Raw genomic sequence first — 22,534 nt, forward strand, 5'->3', positions numbered from 1 at the left:
ATTTATAAACAGCTGCAAACGCAACTAAAATGTTTTTCTTGATAATATATGGACAATCAAAAATAACAACAAAAAAACAGTTCTTTCAGTTTGGAGAAAATATATAAACCTTTCTCTTCTTATGTGTTTTTCCTATATATTTTAAAATTCCAGCACGTCAGTTTATTATGCAGAAAAAGATAGGAAAAACATAATACATAATAATCTTATTGTACAAAGACAAATAAAGCAAAGCAGCAATGTACAATATATTTAATACAAACATTTGTAATTGATCCACTAATGGAATCTGCAATAGAGCGATATTAACTAAAAACTGATTTAATAGTGTGTCGTGAGAGGAAAATAGACAGAATGTGTCTACATCGTCCCTAATCTATAAAATCGCAGGTCCACTTTAAATACATAGCCTACATTTATTCTTATAAAAGTGTAAAGCATTGCTTATTTGGATTACCTTTGTAATCAGTTTCTATAATTTCCATGAAGTGTTTAATTTACTTGCCTCTCTCTTTCTTTTGCAGACGCATAAGCCACGTATCTGAAGACAGCGATTGTTCTTTGTTCTGTTGTTGCTTTCCTTGCCCGTAAAAATCGGCTAGATGGCGCCATTGCTCCATGCTGTACCACATAAATTCAACAACTTGACCCCAGTGACGTCAAGACGGTCTGGCGTATCAAGGCCACTTTCAAAACCCTATTGGTCTGAAAATCACATGACAAAGCGCCTTGAATCCATAATTATGTTGCTGATATTTTTTGCCCCCCCAAAAGATGTCAGCGTCCTACTGTCCTTATCCACATCGGCATAGAGGAGATTGTTTTGAATCAAAAGAAAAACAAGTCAAGTAGCAAAATGTCATGCCCGAACAACGTGGCAGCCAACACATTCCTGATGGACTCGCTGGTGGGAGGAACGTCTCCTTACAGAGGTGAGAGCTATTCCACTAACTCTGGAATGTATATGCAAACGTCTGCAGAATATGGTTGCTCCATGATGGGTAGTTTTGGCATTGTTGGTACCCCTCTCTCCAAACGGGACGATCTGCAACCGACTGGGATGCATCTCAGCAGTTACCAGCACTCGCATTACCTGTCGCAGCGGGACACTTGGATCGCAGGATCTAAAACTTACAGAGGCTCACAACCTGTTGCCCAGCCTTTGCACCCATGCTCGTTTCCAGTCAGTAATGTGAAAGAGGAAGCGATTCCTTGTCTTTACCAGTCTGATATCGACAGCGCTAAGGAGTCCGCCGAGAAATCCACCTACATCCGTCTGGGAGACAATAACAGCCACCCGAATCAAAGCGCCGTCTCCACCCCCGAGTATTTCCGACGGAGCCAGGTGTACGCCAGTGAGAGGGGCCACCATGGAGATGAGTTCGGCTCGGACTTTAACCCAATAGCCAGAATATCCACGCCTGTTGAAGCACTAGCAGCAGATTCCTGTGTCAAAAGCAGCAAAGCAAGGCAGGACCCAGAAGACAAGGGAGGGAATACGCAGGAAGACGACATGGATCAGAGACAGACTAGAAAAGAGGAGAGTGTCTCAAAAACAGACAGTTGTACAGATGATTCCGAGAGCGAATTGAAAGGTGAAAACTAATTCATTCTCTCTCTGCCTCTATTAGGCTACTACTACTACTACTACCACAAACACACACACACAATAATAGCGCGCTCCCTTCTATGCAGGCAACAACATGGGAAATGACATCCAAGTTCCCATCAAAATAGAGGACCTTGTTGCACCGACCAATGTTCGGGCCCAGTGTGCATCATAACTGTCTTACAGGCCCACATGGGCTGTTCGTCTGTTATTACAGAACTGGAGTAAATTAAACAATATCATGACTACTTGTAATTGAATCAGCGTGTAACACCGTTACCAAAATAAAAATAGGTCTTGGCACTGATATAAACAGGATCACCATACGCGCTGTGGTATAGTGCGCTCTTACACATCCACGCAAGTATAACAAAACAAACAGTAGACGTTAAATTCTATTAAATTAGATTTTTTATTGCACTCCAGTTGGTTGTTTACAGGCACAGTTATACCCGCTATAGGGAAATAAAAATGACGTCTTCACCGCATCCCCCGCACAAATGCATGTAAATGTATGTAATTCAAAGTATTTTGTTTTGTTAATTTTTTCATACAGGTTCAAATTAATAATGAGAAATTCCATTAGTTTGTATAATTATTAGATGGTTTTGGTAAATTTTTGTGTAGAATTTTGTAGACAATGAACGAAAAAAACAATTGGCGTTTAAATAGCCTAAATAAAGTTATTTAAATTAAAACATTTAATTAATAAGGCATTTTTGCGCTTATATTGTAAATTTGTTTTCGTAATCGCTTGTTCTAAAATGTAAACCATTCCATTCAAATCTTATAAAGGAAATTTGAAATCAGTGTGTGGTCCTAAAATAATTAAATAAATACCTGTGGTTTACTAAATGTGTTACTGATATAACTGAGGCATACGACAAACAATTCTTACGTCTTTATTTAGCTTACTAAGCTCTATTATGCTCACACATGTAGTTAAATTCTGTCTTTTATAATGTATCATTCTAATTTCATTTTCAAGTATGACATTTTCTGAAATCTGCAGTATTAACACGCAGGTTGTTTCATTTGGAACAGTTGCGTCTTTTGTTTTCAAGTCTTGGCTGATGTTTTGTTAATTTAACATGACAAATTAGCCAAACATGAATGTTTTATATGGCTTTATGTTATTTGCATATTAATCATTATTTAGTTTAAGAATTTTTTTTTCTATTTTGGTTGAGGAGGTTTCAATTTCCAGGCCGAGTACCAATAGAGACTAAAATTACACAATTAAAATTGTGAAATTGGACGGATTTCTTTTCTTTTCTTTTTTTTTTTTTTCTGTACAACGATACATGTGCAGATAATAATTGAAAATGCGTAAACATTATATATTACTTTAAACACATAAATTAAATGAGCAAAATGGGGGAATCGGTATCGCTGCATATTGCTAATAAGGGCATTTTTTAAATTAAACCGTTAGATCAAGTAGACTCTTAAGTGCAATAAATTCGACATAATGTTTATTCTGATTAACAACAACAACAAAAAGTATATTCATATTTTGTGTAGAAGAAACTAAATAATTTAATCAAGCGTGCATTTGTAGCGTCAAAGTCAGTTCTATCTTGCAATCATACTCCGGTATAACAGTTTTCTCCCTCTCTTGTTTACTTCTGCAGATGAGGCTAAATTGGAAAAAAACACGGGGAACTGGCTAAAAGCGAAAAGTGGACGAAAGAAGAGGTGTCCTTACACAAAGCATCAGACACTTGAGCTAGAGAAGGAGTTCTTGTTCAACATGTACTTGACTCGAGAGCGCCGTCTGGAGATCAGCAAGAGTATCAACCTCACAGACAGACAGGTCAAGATCTGGTTCCAAAACAGAAGGATGAAGCTAAAGAAGCTGAACAGAGAAAGTCGCGTCCGAGAGATAACCGGCTATAGTTTCAACTGAGCGCTTAAAACAGACAAAGGAAGAAATAAGAAATTACATTCTATCTCTCGTTTCCCACGCTCAGCCCCTCTCTATTACCTATTTAATCTCTCTTTTTTTTCTGATTTCTCCTTTTGCATTCACAGACTCACGCACACATACAAATACAGAATAGCAAGGCACTGGCCCGTGACTTTTAATGCAAAGGGACTTGACAGATCCTGCAAACAATATCTAGTTTATATCTAAGCCTAATTTATCATTGTTGAACAGACCAAAATAATAATTGTAATTATGCCAGTAGAGTAAGAAAAGAATGCTTGGTGCAAATATTCGTGGCAGATTTGTAATTTAAAAAACAAGATGTCCATTCGATGTCTTAGATTAGTTTGTTTGCTGTCAGTGCGCTTGTCCTACAATGCGCCCTCTGTATATTGCATGCTTTGTTCTTTGACGTGTATTTGTCAATTTGATGTTTAACTCGAGAGGCTGATAAATAAAACAGGGGGTGGGAAACTATAATGTCCTGGTATGTCCTTCCCCTTGCATATTTTCTTCTGTATTCTGTTAACAGAGAAACTTTGGTTGAAGACAGGGAAGAGGGGCAGAAGGAGAAAGTGCATATCACTTTCAGTATGAGTGGGAGACCCATAACGTTGATTTAAATATTATCCAGGTGACCACAGTAAGTCAAGGTCATAAAATTGTAATGTCATGACGGTCCTGGAAAGCGCTGGGGGTGGATTTTATGATCTGCAAATATAATGTGCTGCTGCAGTAAAGATGCATTAAAAGGTGAGTGGAGGAGGGCTAATTCACATACTCGGAACTGCAATGTGCTGGCCTCACTGACGCGCTCAGCGGTCTGCCTGGCTGTTTTGGAACCAGGAACCTTTCATTATGGAGTAATGGAACGCTTTGATAAGATGGACTGAACACGGAAGAATGAACGACCTATACAGCGACGGTGAATGAATGAGTGGATCCTATGAGCTGCGTTAATCAGACCGTGTGCAGAACGTTCAAGGTAGGATAACGTTTTCCTTCTTTTTATCGATTGAGCTCGAGGGAGGCTGTTCTGGATACCCTCAAGCACTGACATGGATAACAGCTTTGATTTGAACGCATTTCTTGAGATGTGGACTTGTGCTTCTGACAGTTGTCGATAAGAGAGTGTTGTGGTAATTGCGCCCCATCTTCCAAGTTAAAGTTGTAGAGATCATCTTACACTGACATCTGTTATAAATAAACATCAGCTATTTGCAGTCCCACTGGATGACAATTATTCTCTTTTAACTACATTTTTTTTATTTGATTACTTTCCTGGTCTGCAAAACGCCACAGAAAACACGTTTGACTGTAATTCTTGTTGAAGGTCTATACTCATTTGCATGCTACTAATTTGTTTCACTGAATCGTAGACATTTTTGTGTTGAAAATAGCAATGCTGGTTGATAGAAGAGTCAATTGTTGTTCAATTTGGTGTCAGTTCTCCGACCTACCCAAAGCTTTGGCCTTTCAGGCATAACAGAACTATCTATTATAATAGAACTATCACACAAGATGTTTGGTTAAATTTACGCTCGAGACTCTGAGGAATGGAATAAAATCCTTACTTATCTGTGCAGAGTTTGTTGTTTGACTCATCCTGTGGATAACGCCGTTACGCGCGGCTGGTGCGTGGTTTAGGTAGTTTCATGTTGTTGGGATTGGCTTCCTGGCTCGACAACAAGAAACTGCCTTGATTACGTCAGTTCGTCTTCATCAAGGGCGACAATTGCCGTTAAATTACACCCTGTGCAATGAAGTTTCCGCAAATGGCATTGTAAATGAACTGAACGATTATAGCCACAGCGGGCTCTTTTTCTCCTTTGCTCGCCTTTATGTGTCGGGCTGTAAAAGAGAATTTAGACTCTCAGAGGGAGAAAGGACTGTTAACATCATGGGGCAAATTTAGCCCGTTCCTTGTTATGGCTCATTCTTTTATTACAGTTTTTTAGCCACCTTTTTATCATGAGAAATGAAAGTGACTGAGGTGGTAGCAAGAAATTGCACTTTCTAAAAAAAAAAAAAAAAAAAAAAAATATATATAAATAAGTGAAGGACTCACGGACGGTTATGAAAACTGAATATATATATATATATATATATATATATATATATATATATATATATATATATATATATATATATATATATATATATAATTAATTAATACGCTGTTCATCTATATGCGTTTGCGTGTGTATGAAACTATACATTGATCTTGATTTTGTAGGCTACTCTTAGAAACCTTGCCTGACAAATACAAAATTAAGCTCTTCATGTTTTATTTTCAAGTGCTACACTACGTTTTATTCACGTGGGCCAACCACACACTTTTTTTTTACCTGTAAACAGTCAGGTTTAAATAGTAAAAACTGCATTTGTAAAAGGCCGTTTAGACACTAATTATATTTGCATAAGAGCAACATGAACAGTAGCAGTGGTTAGTAGTAACAGCACATGCAAAACCACATTATAAAAAAGGCTTTGCAACAACAGACTTACTGTGGCTATGAAAATGTTTGACCTGTAGCTTCTGTAAACTGTAAACAGTGAACCTGTGTGGCTTCCTCGGGGAGATCAGACCTTTGAAAAATTCGTTAGTGTAACCTAATGTATACTTATTCCATAAAATATTCTTAATATCAACATAATAATGTCGACTTGAAACGCTTTAGCTTTAGATAATTTTATTTACACAGTTTTTTCTTCTTCTGTAATTTTTACTAAGTATGTTAAATTATTATAAATTCTAACAGTCCTTTATACACTTAAATCTATTAATTAGTAATAACTTTTAGTACTTATACAGAAAAGCAGAGATTGGGAACACAATTTTTTTGTTATAGTTATAGTGATTTTTGTTCTAGGTATAGTGCATTTGTTTATTTTGTTTCATTTGTTTGTTGATTAGTTAAGTGCACTGCAGAACATGTGACTTCTGATTTTTAAAGTTAAATTTCTCTCTCTCTCTCTCTCTCTCTCTCTCTATATATATATATATAAATCAGTCTAGATGTGTACTGTACAGTAGTAAGGAGACAACAGTGCCTTCTAAAGCCATATTAGCTGTATAATATGTGGAAAGTATAAGCTAATTTAATTAAGGTATTGTTATTGATAAAGTTATTGTAAGGGTTCTCATCAGCAACTTTTTTCCCCTGGGAGAGTAGTCTTTGGATTTAACCATATATGCTTGTTTTCTTAACCCTCTCCCCTCCCTTCAGTTGTTTTGCGACGGGAGGAGACAGTCTGGAATCCAAAGTCATTTTCATTCAGTTGAGTGAATGGGGTTCTCCTCTGGAATGCGTCACCAACAAAGAGTTTACAGCACGCGTAATAGCCCCACAGGACTCTGCCGCCTTGCACGCGGATATAGCGGCAATATCCTCAAGTAGCCTAAGGATTGGTGCACATCTGTTTAGTGTGTGTGTGTGTGTGTGTGTGTGTATTTATATATATATATATATATATATATATATATATATATATATATATATATATATATATATATATATATATAAAGTTAAAATGATTGCTTGTGTTCGGAAGTATAGAGAAGGCTACTATTTCCAAAGTGTGGGCATTAGGCCTATCTGTAGTAGCATTAGCAATGGCCGATTTGGTGCAGACCTTTATATGTAAGCATTAAAATAGATGTTCATTATCAGACACTGGACGATAATATAACACAGATTATCATTGCTGGTTAGTATTCAGTGGCTTTGAATGAGGATAATTTGACTTTAGATTTGGCAAGATCTTTTTTTTCTTCTTCTTTAATTTCAGCTCTTTTGCTTCACTATTTCACTTTGTATTTTTAGTGAACAAACCTGAAGGCAGTTTTAAGCACACATGGTTATTTTAAACGAATTAATCTTTTCAGATTAATCACGTTTTGTTATGCACCTATATGGCGTTCATGCTTGAACACATTTTACTCTCCATTTACACTTAATTTAGTTTATGCATTTGTATGGAACTACGTTTGATTGCAGCGAGACCTAAATGAAAAGGGTTTCTTATCTAAAGCAAAACAAAATTTGCTATTATGTTTTTTTTTTTTACTCTGTCATCTGTTCAGTGCTGCTTTTCAACACCATGTATGAATTCCATGTAATAATATGTATTATTATTACTGTTATTATTATTATTATTATTATTATTATTATTATTATTATTATTATTATTATTATTATTTTATCTTGGTGTCTTTACTTGGACATGACAAGTAACTGATTAGGCTATGTTAATTCAGCTTACTTGTTTGACTGAAAGGTTGAATCTTTGCGCTGTTGCTGTATTTCTGTTTATGTCGCCCAAGGCCACATGCAATAATATGAGACTGTCTTTAACAATATAACTGAACTCTGAACATTTTTTTTTTCACTCCGTAAATAAATAGGCTACAAAGACATCTAAGCACAAAATACTAAAAAGACAACAAATTTATATCGTTTCTTTTAAGTAAAGATATGAAATCAATATTTCAAATTTGCTAAAAACAGAAATGTTTGTTTTAATATACTATGTTCAGCAGAATGCTTTAAAGGAAACGGTATAGAGCATTATAATGTTCATGTTGACCATGGCACACTGCAAGCTATTTTTTATAAAGTACAATAAAATATAAAACGTGGTATAGAACAGGACCTTATATGTATAACATATAAAACATAACAAACATAATTAGGTTTTTGGAATGATTTTGGAGTCCAGTATTCTGGATTGATGCACAGTACGACATGTCTTTTAACACCGTATTGTCTTTTTAGGCGCTAGTAAAATGCAACATTCCTCATACTTCGAAGCAAAAAAAATAAATAAAAATGCCATTGCTTAAAATGAATTAAGAAAAAAAAAACATATTGAAGAAAATAATAATTTTAACCTGCTCCTTGTTTTTAGATTTATTTTTCTTTCCTTCTTTTTTTAACTATAAAGATCAGTATTAAAGCAAATACTGAAGTCGATCAAAGAGTAGCCTAACTTTATATAACAGACGCTGGAGATTAATGTTGATATATTCCCGTAAATCAAAGTGCATTAGCAATGATACTGCCATGCTGTTGTTGTCTTAGAATGGAAAGTACTCTGATGTTTCTTTATGACAACTTAAAACCCATTTGAAGGATTCAATTATGCTTATACAAGAAAAAGGGTATGTGTAGCTATAATATAAAACTCCATTGTTTATTACAGTCACACGAGACTACGAAATGCATTAGAGGGCTCATGGGTGAATAAGCAGCTCTTTGTACCGTAGCCAGACAGAAGAAAGTGCTGTGTTTTAGATATGATACGTACATGTTAATCTCTGTGTGTGTGTGTATATATATATATATATATATATATATATATATATATGTGTGTGTGTGTGTGTGTGTGTGTGTGTGTGTGTATGTAGTCTGTTATAGGCTAATGTGTATAACCCGTGTGATGTTCTAAAAGCTAAATGTTGAGATGGACAGAACAGTGAGCTCGCACTAGTGCACTCGTAAATGTTCAGTGTGCACCGCTGTCTCATTTTTATCCTGAGTCACCCGCACAGCTTATCTGCCAAGACTGCAGCGAATATTATATTCCACAGATTTGTACAGTTTAAGCACAAGATCGTTATCCTAAATGAATGAGACCACATAGCGAATTATACATTTCATCTGCCCTGTTCGAGGGACTGACTACAATATTGCCTTTCTGTCTATAACAGTTTATGTCAGGTGTGAAAAATATCCTTGCTAGTCACCGAATTAGATGAAATGTAATCTCAATATAGTTCATTTTTACCACACAAAAATGACATTTTAAATGAGGCTGGACGAAGATTACAATTTTAGTTAGAATTTTCAAAGACAAGCATGAGAACAGTCAAATAATTGAACATAGGTTTTATTTTTTATAATGCGTCGTTCATTTCATAACAACATGATATCATCAAACAAATTGCATTTGTACATATATCATGTAAATATGGACAACATTAGAACACAATAAAAAAATAAACATAATTGAAAAACAGTGATGATGCAAACAACTTTAGTATCAAGGTACCACGCCCTCGGAAAAGCAAAGATAAAGGCTCTTTAGTTGCAATTAACCCAAGTTTTTTTTTTTTTTTTTTACAGTTACAGTTATGTATAGATGTTTCTGAGGAATGTGTAACAATAAACATATTATATATGTTTGTTCTGTATATGCCACAGTTATTATAACAATTTGATTAGATGCATTGATCCCCACAATATGCCACAGCCTCCCACCAAATCTTTCAATTATTTATACTATGAGATAAGATTTAGTTTTCTAAATCTTTAGTTAGATTTAGATGTAGTTTTCACTTTGTTCCGAGATTCTAAATTATATTGCTTCGGCGTATATTACAAGGAGAAATCAGTTCCACGCCACATCAAAAAGTAGTCACGCCTTGCTTTAAAACACATAAGGGGTTAATGAAACGGCATAAAAGCACAAATATAGTTGAGTTGTTTTCCTGAATCAAAAACTTTAATTAGCTGTGTAACAAGATATTTTACTGAGAGGAGTAATAGCACTTATACTTTGAGTCTAGTCTCTGTAAATTATTTAACTAATATACCATTGTAACCGTTTTAATAACTTTTTGTCGTACAAATGTAATATTAAGAGTCTGAACTGCCCACGTATTGTTATTTGGTGTGTCTATATTTTGGTAAAGTCTGCATGTTCCCACGGAAAACAGGACGGGAAAAAAAGCCTGACCTCATGTGGACGATTTCATACTGGGCCTAACACTGACAATGACTGCAGACCAAAAAACTGATTTTCAAATGTCGCAATACGCTTGGAAGAAAAATGTTACGTATTGTCACATATAGGCTACTGAAAAATGTTCAAGCGATGTCATTTTTTAAACGACGGCATGACATTAAATTAGCCTATTTTAATAGATTTTGTAGGATATTTTTTTTAATGTGCGAGCCACTATTAATAATTTAAATATGAAATTAGTAGTTTAATATAATTTTATTTTCAGTTAACAAGATTAGGCTCTGTGTCTCGTATTAAAACAATTGGAAATAAGTTCGATAGAATGGCAAAAATGACAAATTGCATAAATGCAAAGGAACAGGAAGTACAAATAATTTACAAAACTTGTGTAGACTGTGTCATGCAGATGCATTTTCAAAAATATCTAAAGTAAAATTGCTAAAAAGTTAACAACGCCTTTTCCTAGCTTTATCTCATACAATTTTAAGAGCTATGCGAACAGTCAATCGTCTGTTTTCTAGCATGGGACAAAGGTTTGATGAGAATTCTTTCACAAGCGTAGTGTTGGTTTTATGTTATATCAGGATCAACTGCAGTTTTATTAACGACACGTTTATGAACAATCAAATGGTCCTCGTAAAATTTATTGAAGGACATAAAAGCACGAGCACTTGACGAATCTAGCCGCGGTTGTGGTGCGTTTTCAGGCGTCTTACTATTCCCACCTCCCCGATTTTTTTTAAACTCCATTTTATGAGGGATATCCCAATTGTATTTATTTGAAACTCGTGGAAAATAGGACTTCAGTGCGTAAAAGCAACCCACTAGACAACACAAGAGCCGTATATTTGTCAAAATCATTCCATTGGGTCCTCTCCAATTACATATAAATTAATTGTGAAACTGATAAAGAAATATTATAACAGTTTCTTTTTTCTAACTGTTTTAATAAATAACATTGTGCAGTGAGGGATGTGCACAAGGCTAGCCACAGCACAGTAGCATTCTCTCGACAGAGATTGATTACACCAACAAATAGTGCCCTTTTTAAGATCGTTAACACACACTCTCTGCTGCTTCGTAAGGCTACAAGTAACTATTTACCTTAATTAGTTGCATCACAATATACTAGAAACACACCATCTTCATATATTAAGGCTCAAACACCCCCCACCCCACCCAAAAAAAGAGACAACATTAGTATTAAGCAACCTACTGCAAGCTCGAAGTGCATTGCTGTTCCAGGAGAACGCGCGCATTGATCTGCTGTGCAGTTTTTCAGGGGGTAAATGCAATCACGTGTTCTATAGGCGTCCAATCCCAGCTGGAGAAGCTTTCTGAAATAATTACCTGTCTTGATTGTTCTACGGTCAGATAAAAAAGTACACATACACTCCATATAATAATCGGATGCATGTAAAAGAGAAGGGAAACATCGCCATGTCGGCTACGGGTCCCATAAGTAATTATTATGTGGATTCCTTGATCAACCATGAGAGCGAGGATGTTCTAGCGAGTCGTTTCACAGCCACTGGTCCGATTTCCTCCAGCTCACGCCCGACGCCCCTGGTCCCGGAATGCGCGGATTACCCGTCTTGCAGCTTTGCCCCGAAACCACCAGTCTTTACTACCTCATGGGCCCCTGTTCACTCCCAGTCGTCAGTGGTTTACCATCCATACACTCACCAACCTCACCTAGGCACAGACTCAAGGTACGTTCGCTCTTGGCTGGAGCCTATCCCCGGTACCGTGTCTTTTCCAGGATATGCAGGGAACAGCAGGCACTACGGGCTGAAGCCCGACACCTTCCAGGATCCCCGTGCTGGAGACTGTTTGGGCTCGAACGGACGCACTTACACGGATTACATTTACTGCTCTGCCGTCGACATTCGGGAAAAGCAGCAGAATACACCATCGCCTGAGACGGAGAGTCTGTCTTCCGGGAAGCACAAAGACAAGGCTGAATTAGACCCGAGTAAGTTAGAGCTATTCTTGTTTACAACCGAGAATGGGATGGTTCCTAGTTTATTGCGTTCGCTTGGTGGTTAGCTGTTGCCCGTCGTAAAACCAAGTTCTATACCCTTTCATCCTCTGTGCTGTTCTCGGCTGACTCAAGTCTGCTTTGGGGCTATCCATTGATGACAAACGCCATACGATTGGGCTGTAAAAACGGGCTGTGAGCTATAAAAATGGTCGCCTAAAAAGCCAAGTCTGGCAAAGAAGGTTGCATGTAATGTTTACAAATAGCCGTTCCATTATCATTATCATTTTTTTTTTGCACGATATACGTATATAACTGTGCTTTATTTAATTTATGAATAGACTACATTTTGCCTGCATTTGGCTCAGTGGCAATACATGCGGTTTTAAAGTGAGGATGCTTATTAACATTTCAAATTAAGTATTTAGATAGATAATTTTAGGTATCAAGTGTGATCTGTTTATTATAACCTATAAATACCCAATTGCTTTTGAATTATAGGCTACTTGTCGCGGACTGTATTACAACATAACTACTGAAATGTCAAATTAAAAATGTAAAAACGAGAGCTGTTGTTTTGAACGGTTATATTAAATATAATTTACATATAAATGAAACGTATCATTTACATCAAAAAACAGCACGTGGAATGTTCACAGTGCATTCACTGCATAGCAGAACTTTGAGCGTAGACTTGTGAAGGCTTGAGTCTCAAGCCTTTGCTTTTTTTTTTATGGGCCTATAAAGCAAATAGGTACATTCACCAGTTTACAGCGCCATTTCTCTCTAAGAGTTTGCAAAGCTATTTAAAATAGACAGATATAGGGTGACCTATGAAATTTCATGATATTTACCGTATTAAACCTGCACATTTAATTGAAGACTTTTCAAAAATGAGAAGTGTTGTTAGTTTAAATAGAGTTTAAACAGAGAGAGAGAGAGAGAGAGAGAGAGAGAGAGAGAGAGAGAGAGAGAGATAGAGCTTTATACAGACGGCTGCCATGAGCAAGAAAGCAATAACTTGGATCTATAATCCAGTAAAATGCAACAGTCGTCTATTTTGGGTAGTGTTTGTTTACACAGCAGCACCTAATCAGACTTTTTATACATTGTTTTTCAGATAATCCTGTGGCAAACTGGATCCATGCACGCTCTACTCGAAAGAAGCGTTGTCCATACACCAAGTATCAAACTCTCGAACTCGAAAAGGAATTTTTATTCAATATGTACCTCACAAGAGACCGGCGATATGAGGTAGCAAGGGTGCTGAACCTGACGGAGAGACAAGTCAAAATCTGGTTCCAGAACCGACGGATGAAGATGAAGAAAATGAACAAAGAAAAAAACGACAGTAAAGAAAAATAGATCAAAAGTCACTCATCAGAAAAAGACTGAAGGAAAATCATCATTTAGTATCGTTATGAGTCTTAACATTTGCACCTCCGGCCCACAACAACAACAGAGAAAATAAAAAGGCTATCCTACATGGAAGTCCTTCAAAACGTGATGATATAAGTATGATTTGATGTAAGTGTAATTTTACCATCCTGACGTAATTCATATTAATACCATACGCAATTTGGATTTACATAACATTTATTTACTCACAAATACAAATAAAAGTGGACTCTGCAGAGAGGCTGCCCCGAAGTCTCAGAGAGAAAATACTTGAACTACTTTATTTTCAAATTCCTAATTTATGCTATCTACGTTGTTGTTTCTTTTCTATGCTTCCATTATTTGTAGGAGGTTTTAAAAAAGCTGAATATTTTATAAAGGGTAACAATTCTGTAGTTAAACAAAATATACGTGTTTGCGTCGATGTGCTTAGTTTGTTTCTGATGTACCTGTTTGTGTATTTTACATTCTTTAAAATGTAAATGAGTTTCATCATAGATTGTAGATATATCCAAATATATACAACCATGTTAATATGACTTTTGTGTCTCATTCCATTTATTTGGACGCACAAGGAAGGCATTTTCAAGTACGAGTTAAATGTGTGCTATCCAGTAATAGCATATAGCATCTGGCCTACACATACAATGTTCTCATGTGGAAAATATCGAGGCTGGAGTAAAGTGCACGATGGCAAGGCCATTGTAAAGAGGTTGTTGGTGTGGCCGTCGAAATATCAAATATGCACATCTCACAAAGGTCAAATACCGAAACACATGCGGTAGGCCTCACTCATTCCCGCGCCTTATTTATTTATATATTTTGGTATTTAATTGCAAGCCAGTTTCCAAGCACTGAAACCCTTTTTCCTCATTTTAAATTGGATTTTATTTTATGTTGACATTTAAATGCAACGCATAAATAGATCATTATTATTGTTGTTTGTAACTAGAGGTTTATGTGGATTAATATGACACTTTTCAAAGGGGAAAAAAGTAGCAAGTAAACCGCTGTTTAAATCTGTGGTATACCGATATGTCAGAGCCACAAAATGCATAAATTATTTAAAAAAATGTCAACAACCTTGAGCAAATAAATAAATTCAAAATAAATCAAAAACATTAACTACAACAATAATGGCTTGCTTTAATTAGACCGAGGGGCTTCGTGAAATGAAAGAGGTTTGAAGGCCATGGATCCGCCAGTTGGTTGGCCTGTTTGAACCTAAATTATTTTAAAGAGGCCTGTGGGGAAATTTGTGTTTTTATTTATGACTAAACTCTTCAAGTCACCACGGCAACTTCATCATGCGTAATCTTAAAATCGCCTGATGTTGATATTTTTGCACTTATTTATACGAGTAGCATCTTTGCTATAGATAATTAAAGTTCATATATTAAGCACCAGCCTTACACTGGGTTGAAATTGCCTTTTTGTGGGCCTAAACAATACGAACAGGATGCGGCTTTTTCAAAAAGACCGATCGACCACGTTTCCGCCCCAGAACAAAAATGCTAGTTTTACAACCCCTTTGGAGCTTGATGGTGTTTGTCTCAGATGCAGACGAACAAAGCCAACCTGGCTAACTGGCTAGACGTCTGGGCTAAATTACTTTATGGTTTAATGGACGTTGGTGGTGGACCCTCTCAAAGAGCTCTGCAAAGCCGTTTAGTCCTTAGGGCTAACTAGAAGCAAAAGCAATCCACCAACACCACAAGAAGTCACTCCAAGACTTTAAACGAAGCTAAACCGAAAAAGCTTAGTTTTCACTTAACACGTTTGTAAAGCTAATTTACAGTGTCCATACTGGTGCTGAAACCTTTAAATCGTGTATTCGGCACTGCTAAAAGTGTTATGTGTTTTCACATTCAAAGTTTCCTATAAAGGTGCATTCAAAAAGGCTTTCTGTCATTGTCTTAATTTATTGGGATAACTGTTTTGCCTTACGAATGGTGTGTGGCCTTGGCCTCCAGTCAATGATCATTTGTGAAAGTTACACCAAAGCACACTAGATGGCGCTATTGACTCACAGTTAGCGCATTCTGGGCCGCTAAAGCCTAGGAGTGTGCTACAAAAAGAGTGCTGAAAGAATGGCCTTCTCTGTTATTAATCACAATTTTGGCTTTAAAAAACAAATGTAAGTGATAAACTTTACACTCACACCATCTTTGTCATATTCCTGAAAAAATTGTTTGCTTTATTATTTTTTACAAGTAGTTTTTATGTTTGAATGTTGCAGTGATGCATATCATACTCCGTCTTTCTTTTGTTTTGTCCGAAGGTGCTTTTAGAAAGCACCGTGTCTGTTTTAATGCTTCATTATATAGCTGAAATAATTTACTGAAGGCGCTGGAAAATCGTACAATTTTGTTTCATACGAGATCTTGTTTACCAATGTGGCAGGGAATGCTTTTTATTTAGCTATTTACTTATTTTGGATATTATTTTTTATTTTTGAAGACAAGTTGGTCTGTGCCACTTATTTGACTAGCGTACAAACACTCCCATATTTGATATTTTAAAGGTGACATTGATTTTTAATCAGGGCCTTTACATTTTAGTTTAATTGTTCATTTAAACTAACGGTGATACATACTTAAATTCGTAAATAAATGATTGTTATAAAATCTAAATGTAATAACAACAATAATAAATCGATTAAAATAATTGTATCAATAGCTAACTAAAACGCATTCGTTTTTTTATTGAATAAAATTATGTACAGAATTACTGTTTTATTGTTTTTTTTTTTTTTTTTTCGTTGCAAAAAAATTAAAATACGCCATGGTAGGCTAGCTATGTTCCTATAACTGAGACAATGACCCAGAATCTGCATCTTTATAGACTGTGAGATGTCTATAAATTTCCCGTGTGTGTCTTTCCCGTTTAACAACGAAGTGTAAAAATGGTCAAGTAACGACACAAAACCACATGCTCATATTTTGGGAAGGACTTTAAATGAGCAAAGCTGAAATAAACAGCACGCCATTAATGTGTCTAGTAAAATAACGAGGCATCTATTGCGCAATTTTATTGTGTCAGTGCGGCAGATTTACAACTTTTTAGTATGGCTTAGGAAGGCAAACAGAGCCTTGCGTGTTCAGCTTTTCTCTCTCTCTGTGTGTGTGTGTGTGTGTGTGTTAGCAGTCTAACACAAATAATCAAAGTAGTCGTCACAGTTAATTGTCACAACTTTAATAATAGCAGCAGCAGCAGCGGCAGCAATAATAAATAATAATATTAATTAATAAAAGGCTTAAAATGTTACATATTTACCATTGGCATTAATATTGTAATTTGTGTTTAGTTAGCTTGTATGCTGTGTAATTCGCTGTAGCCATTTCTTCGTAAACTTGAATAGCCAAATGTTGACCCTTTGGGTTATGACTCGATACACAACCTTAAAATACCTTCAGAATGGATGTGTAATGGTCGGAGCGTATATGGTCTTTTAAAAGAAAATTAAACCTAGGTATGTCATAAATGAAATTGCCAGACAATTTGTTTCAACGTGACCGCAGGTCGAATATGACCAGTACGACCAGTATGAAGCCGCCGGAACCTGCGCTTATGTTCTAAAGCAGACATTAAAAACTTCAATTATTGCTTCATTTAATACGTGCAGCCAATGTTATTCAATGATAATAAAAATTATAATAATAATAATAATAAAACACGAAGACAACTGTGTTTCCCCCTGCAAGGTATACGCCTGTGGACGCCTGGAAAGATGAGGAGCCAAAGGGTGGGGTGTAGGGGACAAGGGGTGGTGGGGGGGGGACTTCTCATTGTAGTGGGGGTGGCTGGTGGGAGGCAAAAAAGTACGAGCTTGTGACTGAGCCGTCGGAGCTAGCCAGCTTTAACCTTAACACACATCCACCGTGCACGCCATGATTTGAGGCTGCACAAGGAAAAGGCTGGCTGATAGGAAGAGAGAGAGAGACTAAGCGAGTGGAGCTGAAGTGGGAGCTGCCTCAGATTGTCCGAAGGGGCAGCATTTCTCCATCTAGTTCCGGTTGCTCTGTCTGCGTTGCATGCCATTTGGAACTGCAACAATAGGTTGCCACCATCTAGGGAGGGGAAATTATTTTTGTTTTTCAAACAGGTTGACTCTTTTTAATGCTAGATAAACATGAGCTCTTATTTTGTTAACCCTCTTTTTTCCAAGTACAAAGGCGGTGAAACATTAGAGCCAACTTACTACGACTGCAGGTTTCCACAGAGCGTTGCCCGAAGCCACACGCTTGTATACGGACATGGAGCAGCTGCGCCGGGTTTTCAGCACCCGTCGCATCACGTACAGGACTTTTTCCATCACGGAACCACAGGTATCTCCAACCCCGGCTATCAACAGAACCCTTGTGCATTGGCATGTCACGGAGACGCAACGAAATTTTATGGATATGAAGCTCTACCGAGGCAATCGCTTTATGGTACCCAGCAAGAGGCCAGCTTAGCGCAATACCCAGACTGTAAATCGTCCAGTAGTACTAACCCTGGAGAAGGACAAGGCCACTTAAGTCAGAACTCCTCTCCGAGCCTCATGTTCCCATGGATGCGGCCTCACGGTTAGAGCTCTTACTATTTCACATTCTGTTCATTTACTGTGTCTGTGTGACTGCGTCAGTGTGTCAAGAGTCTTATTATTGTGTAGTGTTCAGTGTTCATAAACAGATATCAAAACATAAGTGGGTTGTGCCTTTCAGGTTGCGAAACTGTACTTAGTAATAGATATTCCAGCGTTTTGTGTTTGTTCACCTCACTGTACCCTCATTTAAAATTGGTAAGAACGAAGGTATTGGTTTTGATATTGGCTATGACTGTGTTGACACAGCGCTGGATGGTTATCCGAACTCAGATTATTCTCGCCATAGTTTGAAATGACCACTTATTTTTTCTTGTTTTATCAAATTTGTAACGACTAAAAGGAAAGTATAAATATTTGTGATTGTAATGTGTAGAGTTAAACAGTAGCCTAATGGAAAAAAGTTTCTGTCAGTTTGTTTGATTCAAATTGACATTGTTCGACTTTTTCCTTTGGTCTGCGTTTCCTTCTTGTTGAAGGAAAAAAAAACAGTATGCCAATCAAATTATTTTCTAAAAGAAAACTTTTTACACCTACTAATGTCAAGTGTATTCCAGTCTTTTATTTCAAACCAACTCGTAATGAACCTGAATGAGTAGCCTACATAAATGTGCTCCATCTATTTATTTTGTTTGATTGACGGATACTACGAAAACCTGTGTGTCTGTCTGTCTGTCTGTCTGTCTGTCTGTCTGTGTTTGTGTGTGTGAATGTGTGTGTGTGTGTGTCGCGTGCGCACCAGGTTAAGTGAAATTCTGCGCGTTGCTGATCTTAAATAAAGCTGAGATCTAAGTCAGTTACAGAAGCGGCGCATTTATTGAAAATATCAAATTATGTGACATAGATCTACTAATAGGTAAGCCACTGTATAGAAGCATATTTGATATGGCCCCTAAATAACTGCAGTGTCTGCCAACAACTGATATATTTGAATATGTTCCGGTGCAAGTCTATAAGGCGCACTGTGGGTTGACGTGTGTGTGAAGGTGTGTGTATTTTGTGGGGGAAACAAAGTTCGAATTTTAAACAATTCTAACCGTTTATTAATTTTTGTTTGCACATGTAAACAGATGTTTCCTTAATGTTTTGTAACAGCATCCCAGAATAGCCTATGTAAATGGGAAGAGAAGGAGGCAATGAAGACATGTAATTGACAGATATTTTTGTTTCACTCCAAAGCTCCTGGGAGACGCAATGGAAGGCAGACATACAGCCGTTACCAGACTCTTGAGCTGGAGAAAGAGTTCCTCTTCAACCCATACCTCACACGCAAGCGCCGTATTGAAGTGTCCCACGCGCTGAGCTTAACTGAGCGGCAGGTGAAGATCTGGTTTCAGAATCGCCGAATGAAGTGGAAAAAGGAAAATAACAAAGACAAATTTCCGGGCCAGAGAGGAGAGGCTGAGGCTGAGGCAGAGGCAGAGGCCGAAGAAGAGGGCAACGAGGACGGCGAGGTGGAGGAAGGAGAAGACAAGGAAACGGAAGAGAAAGAGGAAAGCAAGGAGTGATTTTATGGTCTTTTTTATGGTTATATGGCAGATATTGAAGAGGTCTCGCGAATGGGCAATGAAAGAGAAGACGCGCCAATTTTATTACAAACAGTTGGGTCAAAAAGTGAGAAAATCCCCCTCTATACAAAAGTACCCTAAAACCTGCCCAAAGGGGAAAAACGTTTTTTTACCAACACACGAGGACTTTTATCATTAGCGAAAAGTGGATCTGTGTATTTGACAAATTACTCAAAGAGACAGACTAACCGCAAAACAATAACCCATCGTTTTACTTAGCGAAATGTAAGCAGCATGAGAAGCATTTAACTGAATTAAACATTTATTTGATACTTGATGAGGATGTTTCGGGGTAAAATTGACTCAGATGCAACCAATTGAAATACTGAAATAATTGCATCCGCTTGTCACGATTGGTCTTGTATATAAAATCAGACCACAACATGCTGAAATTACGAATCAAATTGACAGAAGAATATATTATGTGTTCAGTTTAACACGTTAAATACTTTCTGCAATCCGATATGGCAATATTGAATTAGCCTAGTGCCATGGGTATGGAGAAAGGGGATGGCAAGTGTAGAAAATGCATTCTGTATTACATACTTTATCGATTACTTAACTGTTCTTTATTGTTATTCTATGTGAGTGGGCGAGGTTACAGTTGGTATTTTTCGATTATTTTATCGGACTCACTAGAGATTGCAATCGTTTGAAAATCTCGAAAGAAGCTACCTAATCATGGGAAATTTGCAATATACATTTCTACCTAGAGATTTCATAGACTCTTGTTTTGTAGTATATTAAACATAAGTTATGTAGTTTACCCTTTAAACACTTACTATGATTATAAAGCTCTTCGAAGTCTGCGGAAGACATGAATAGCTCGAAGCCAATCTTAACTATTTTAAAAGATTGTACGGCACTACCTAAAAACAAAGTTTTGCTAAAAGAATGAATTATTAATTTATTCTACGTGCTGCTTTGTTGAAAATATTTAGACATTTCCCCCAACAACTTAAACTGCCTATAGGAAATGCACATTTATGTGTAGATGAATAAACACGCTAATTACTACCCTACCTTATCTAAGGAAAGAGAGTCATTTATCGTGCTGGTGTTATAGCGTAGATTTTGAATTGCACTGAGTATAACCTTCATGTACGTCTTGTAATATCTTGCTGTTATCAATATGCTCGTTTTACTTGTGTTCCTCGTGTGAATATAGACAAATTCGTGTGTGTCCACGCCATTGTTGTTGAAATCAACAGAAGAATAAACAAGATGGCTCATTCTCTAAGGTCTCTCTCTCTCTCTTTTTTTATGTTGTTGCTCTAATCCACTTGTTGACAAGACACTGAAGTTACAAAATACCCCAAAACTGATTTTTTTTCTCTCGTTTAAATTAATGTTAAATAGCCTACTACAAATGCAGGACTCAAAATCTTGTTGTAGTAGCTCTATATTCCATGTCTGTGTAGTGTCTGAAATGGCAAATGCAGCCAATAATTAAAAATTATCATGTTTTTCTAACTAAAAACTACGCTGGGAGTATTATTTGTTCGAATGTATGTTCATACAAACACTTCAAGCTATGAACGTTTGTCTCCACATTACAAAAAAAAAAAAAAAAAACACAATGCAACTACAAAATAGCCTAGTCAACTGCTATTATTAGGGGTTTCAAGGATTGACATTTGATTTCCCCGTTCAATGAGAAATATTATTAGTTCAATCAAAGTGATCAACTCCATTATAAACACATCATTTAAATCAGATCAAATTGTGCAAAATATCAGTTTTGTGATTCAGTTTTGGTTTCAAGTACTTAGTATACAAAATTTGGACATAATAATGGGCACATAAAATAGATTTTCTCTCAGTTATTTTTATTATAGTTATTTTATACAATTCCACCTCTCGTTACAATCATAATCACTCGACAACGTTAATTAACACCTTTACCTCAGTGATAGTACAGTTCCAAATAATGGCACAAAATAATAATATTTAAATCTAAAAAAGTAATATAAAAATGTGTCAAATGTGAATAATATTTTTTTGTAAGTACACTTTGGCTTCTGTTGGAAGAGGCTTTAACTCGAAGCAAAATCAGTCCTGGACAGGTCGCAGGTCTCGTTAGGAGACATTGAAGGAATCTTACTGTTCCTCTCACCTGTACTGGTCTTCTATAATACTTAACTGATGAATGTTACTAAAATCCTGTAAATATTCTCACAAATACAGGCTACTCTTTACATATTGACGATTTTTAGTCTTCTCTTGTCCAGCAGACCAAACTGTTGCCTAACAAAACATAAACTTTACGTTCCATGGCCGTGGAACACTTTACACACTATTTATATACAAACAACGCAGAACTGAAATACTTATTAAGTGCAAGTTTGGATGTTTACTGAAGGCGTCTTCTAGAGGACAGATGAGCTAGAATATTGTCAATGTCAATGCCTGTCATATTCAAAGAAGAGAGCACCCATACGCAATATTTACATTTGCCTAACACTGCAATATTTATAATACAACAAAAATATGACAGAAGGTCCGTGGGAACAGGAGATTTCCGATAGCTACAAACATGTATTAAATCCATGTTCATGGTAATGTGTTGACATATAAATATATTAAAATATTAGAAAATCCTGTTGTGGCCTACCTTAAGCATGAGTGTTGAAACGTGTTGTCTCTTTTACAACTTTTAATGGCAGGTCATAACAGTTGTCTAGTGCCCAATAAAGCAGCCACAATAGGCGAG

General features: G+C 36.6%; 3 protein-coding genes across 4 annotated transcripts; all 3 read left to right on the forward strand.

Moving 5' to 3' along the window:
- The first annotated feature begins 664 nt into the window (after window positions 1–664).
- hoxc10a (homeobox C10a) lies at window positions 665–4,019 on the forward strand. Its single transcript, XM_052594405.1, has 2 exons — window positions 665–1,595; window positions 3,244–4,019. Exons 1-2 carry the CDS (start codon window positions 857–859, stop codon window positions 3,516–3,518), a joined length of 1,014 nt encoding a protein of 337 aa, XP_052450365.1. The 5' UTR covers window positions 665–856; the 3' UTR covers window positions 3,519–4,019.
- A 137-nt stretch (window positions 4,020–4,156) lies between these two features.
- Window positions 4,157–21,401, forward strand: LOC128011720 (homeobox protein Hox-C8a-like). Of its 2 annotated transcripts, XM_052594412.1 has the most exons (3): window positions 4,157–4,524; window positions 17,837–18,236; window positions 19,433–21,401. In XM_052594412.1, the coding sequence occupies exons 1-3, from the start codon at window positions 4,486–4,488 to the stop codon at window positions 19,759–19,761; spliced, it is 768 nt and encodes a 255-aa protein (XP_052450372.1). In that variant the 5' UTR covers window positions 4,157–4,485; the 3' UTR covers window positions 19,762–21,401. The 2 variants fall into 2 exon arrangements, with proteins under 2 accessions (XP_052450372.1, XP_052450373.1); XM_052594413.1 differs by lacking the exon at window positions 4,157–4,524 and having other exon boundaries at window positions 17,473–18,236.
- Window positions 11,269–14,216, forward strand: hoxc9a (homeobox C9a). The gene is made up of 2 exons (XM_052594409.1): window positions 11,269–12,264; window positions 13,391–14,216. The coding sequence occupies exons 1-2, from the start codon at window positions 11,700–11,702 to the stop codon at window positions 13,633–13,635; spliced, it is 810 nt and encodes a 269-aa protein (XP_052450369.1). The 5' UTR covers window positions 11,269–11,699; the 3' UTR covers window positions 13,636–14,216.
- Window positions 21,402–22,534: the final 1,133 nt, after the last annotated feature.

The sequence above is a fragment of the Carassius gibelio genome, chromosome B23 (assembly GCF_023724105.1).
Source record: "Carassius gibelio isolate Cgi1373 ecotype wild population from Czech Republic chromosome B23, carGib1.2-hapl.c, whole genome shotgun sequence".
Taxonomy (NCBI): domain Eukaryota; kingdom Metazoa; phylum Chordata; class Actinopteri; order Cypriniformes; family Cyprinidae; genus Carassius; species Carassius gibelio.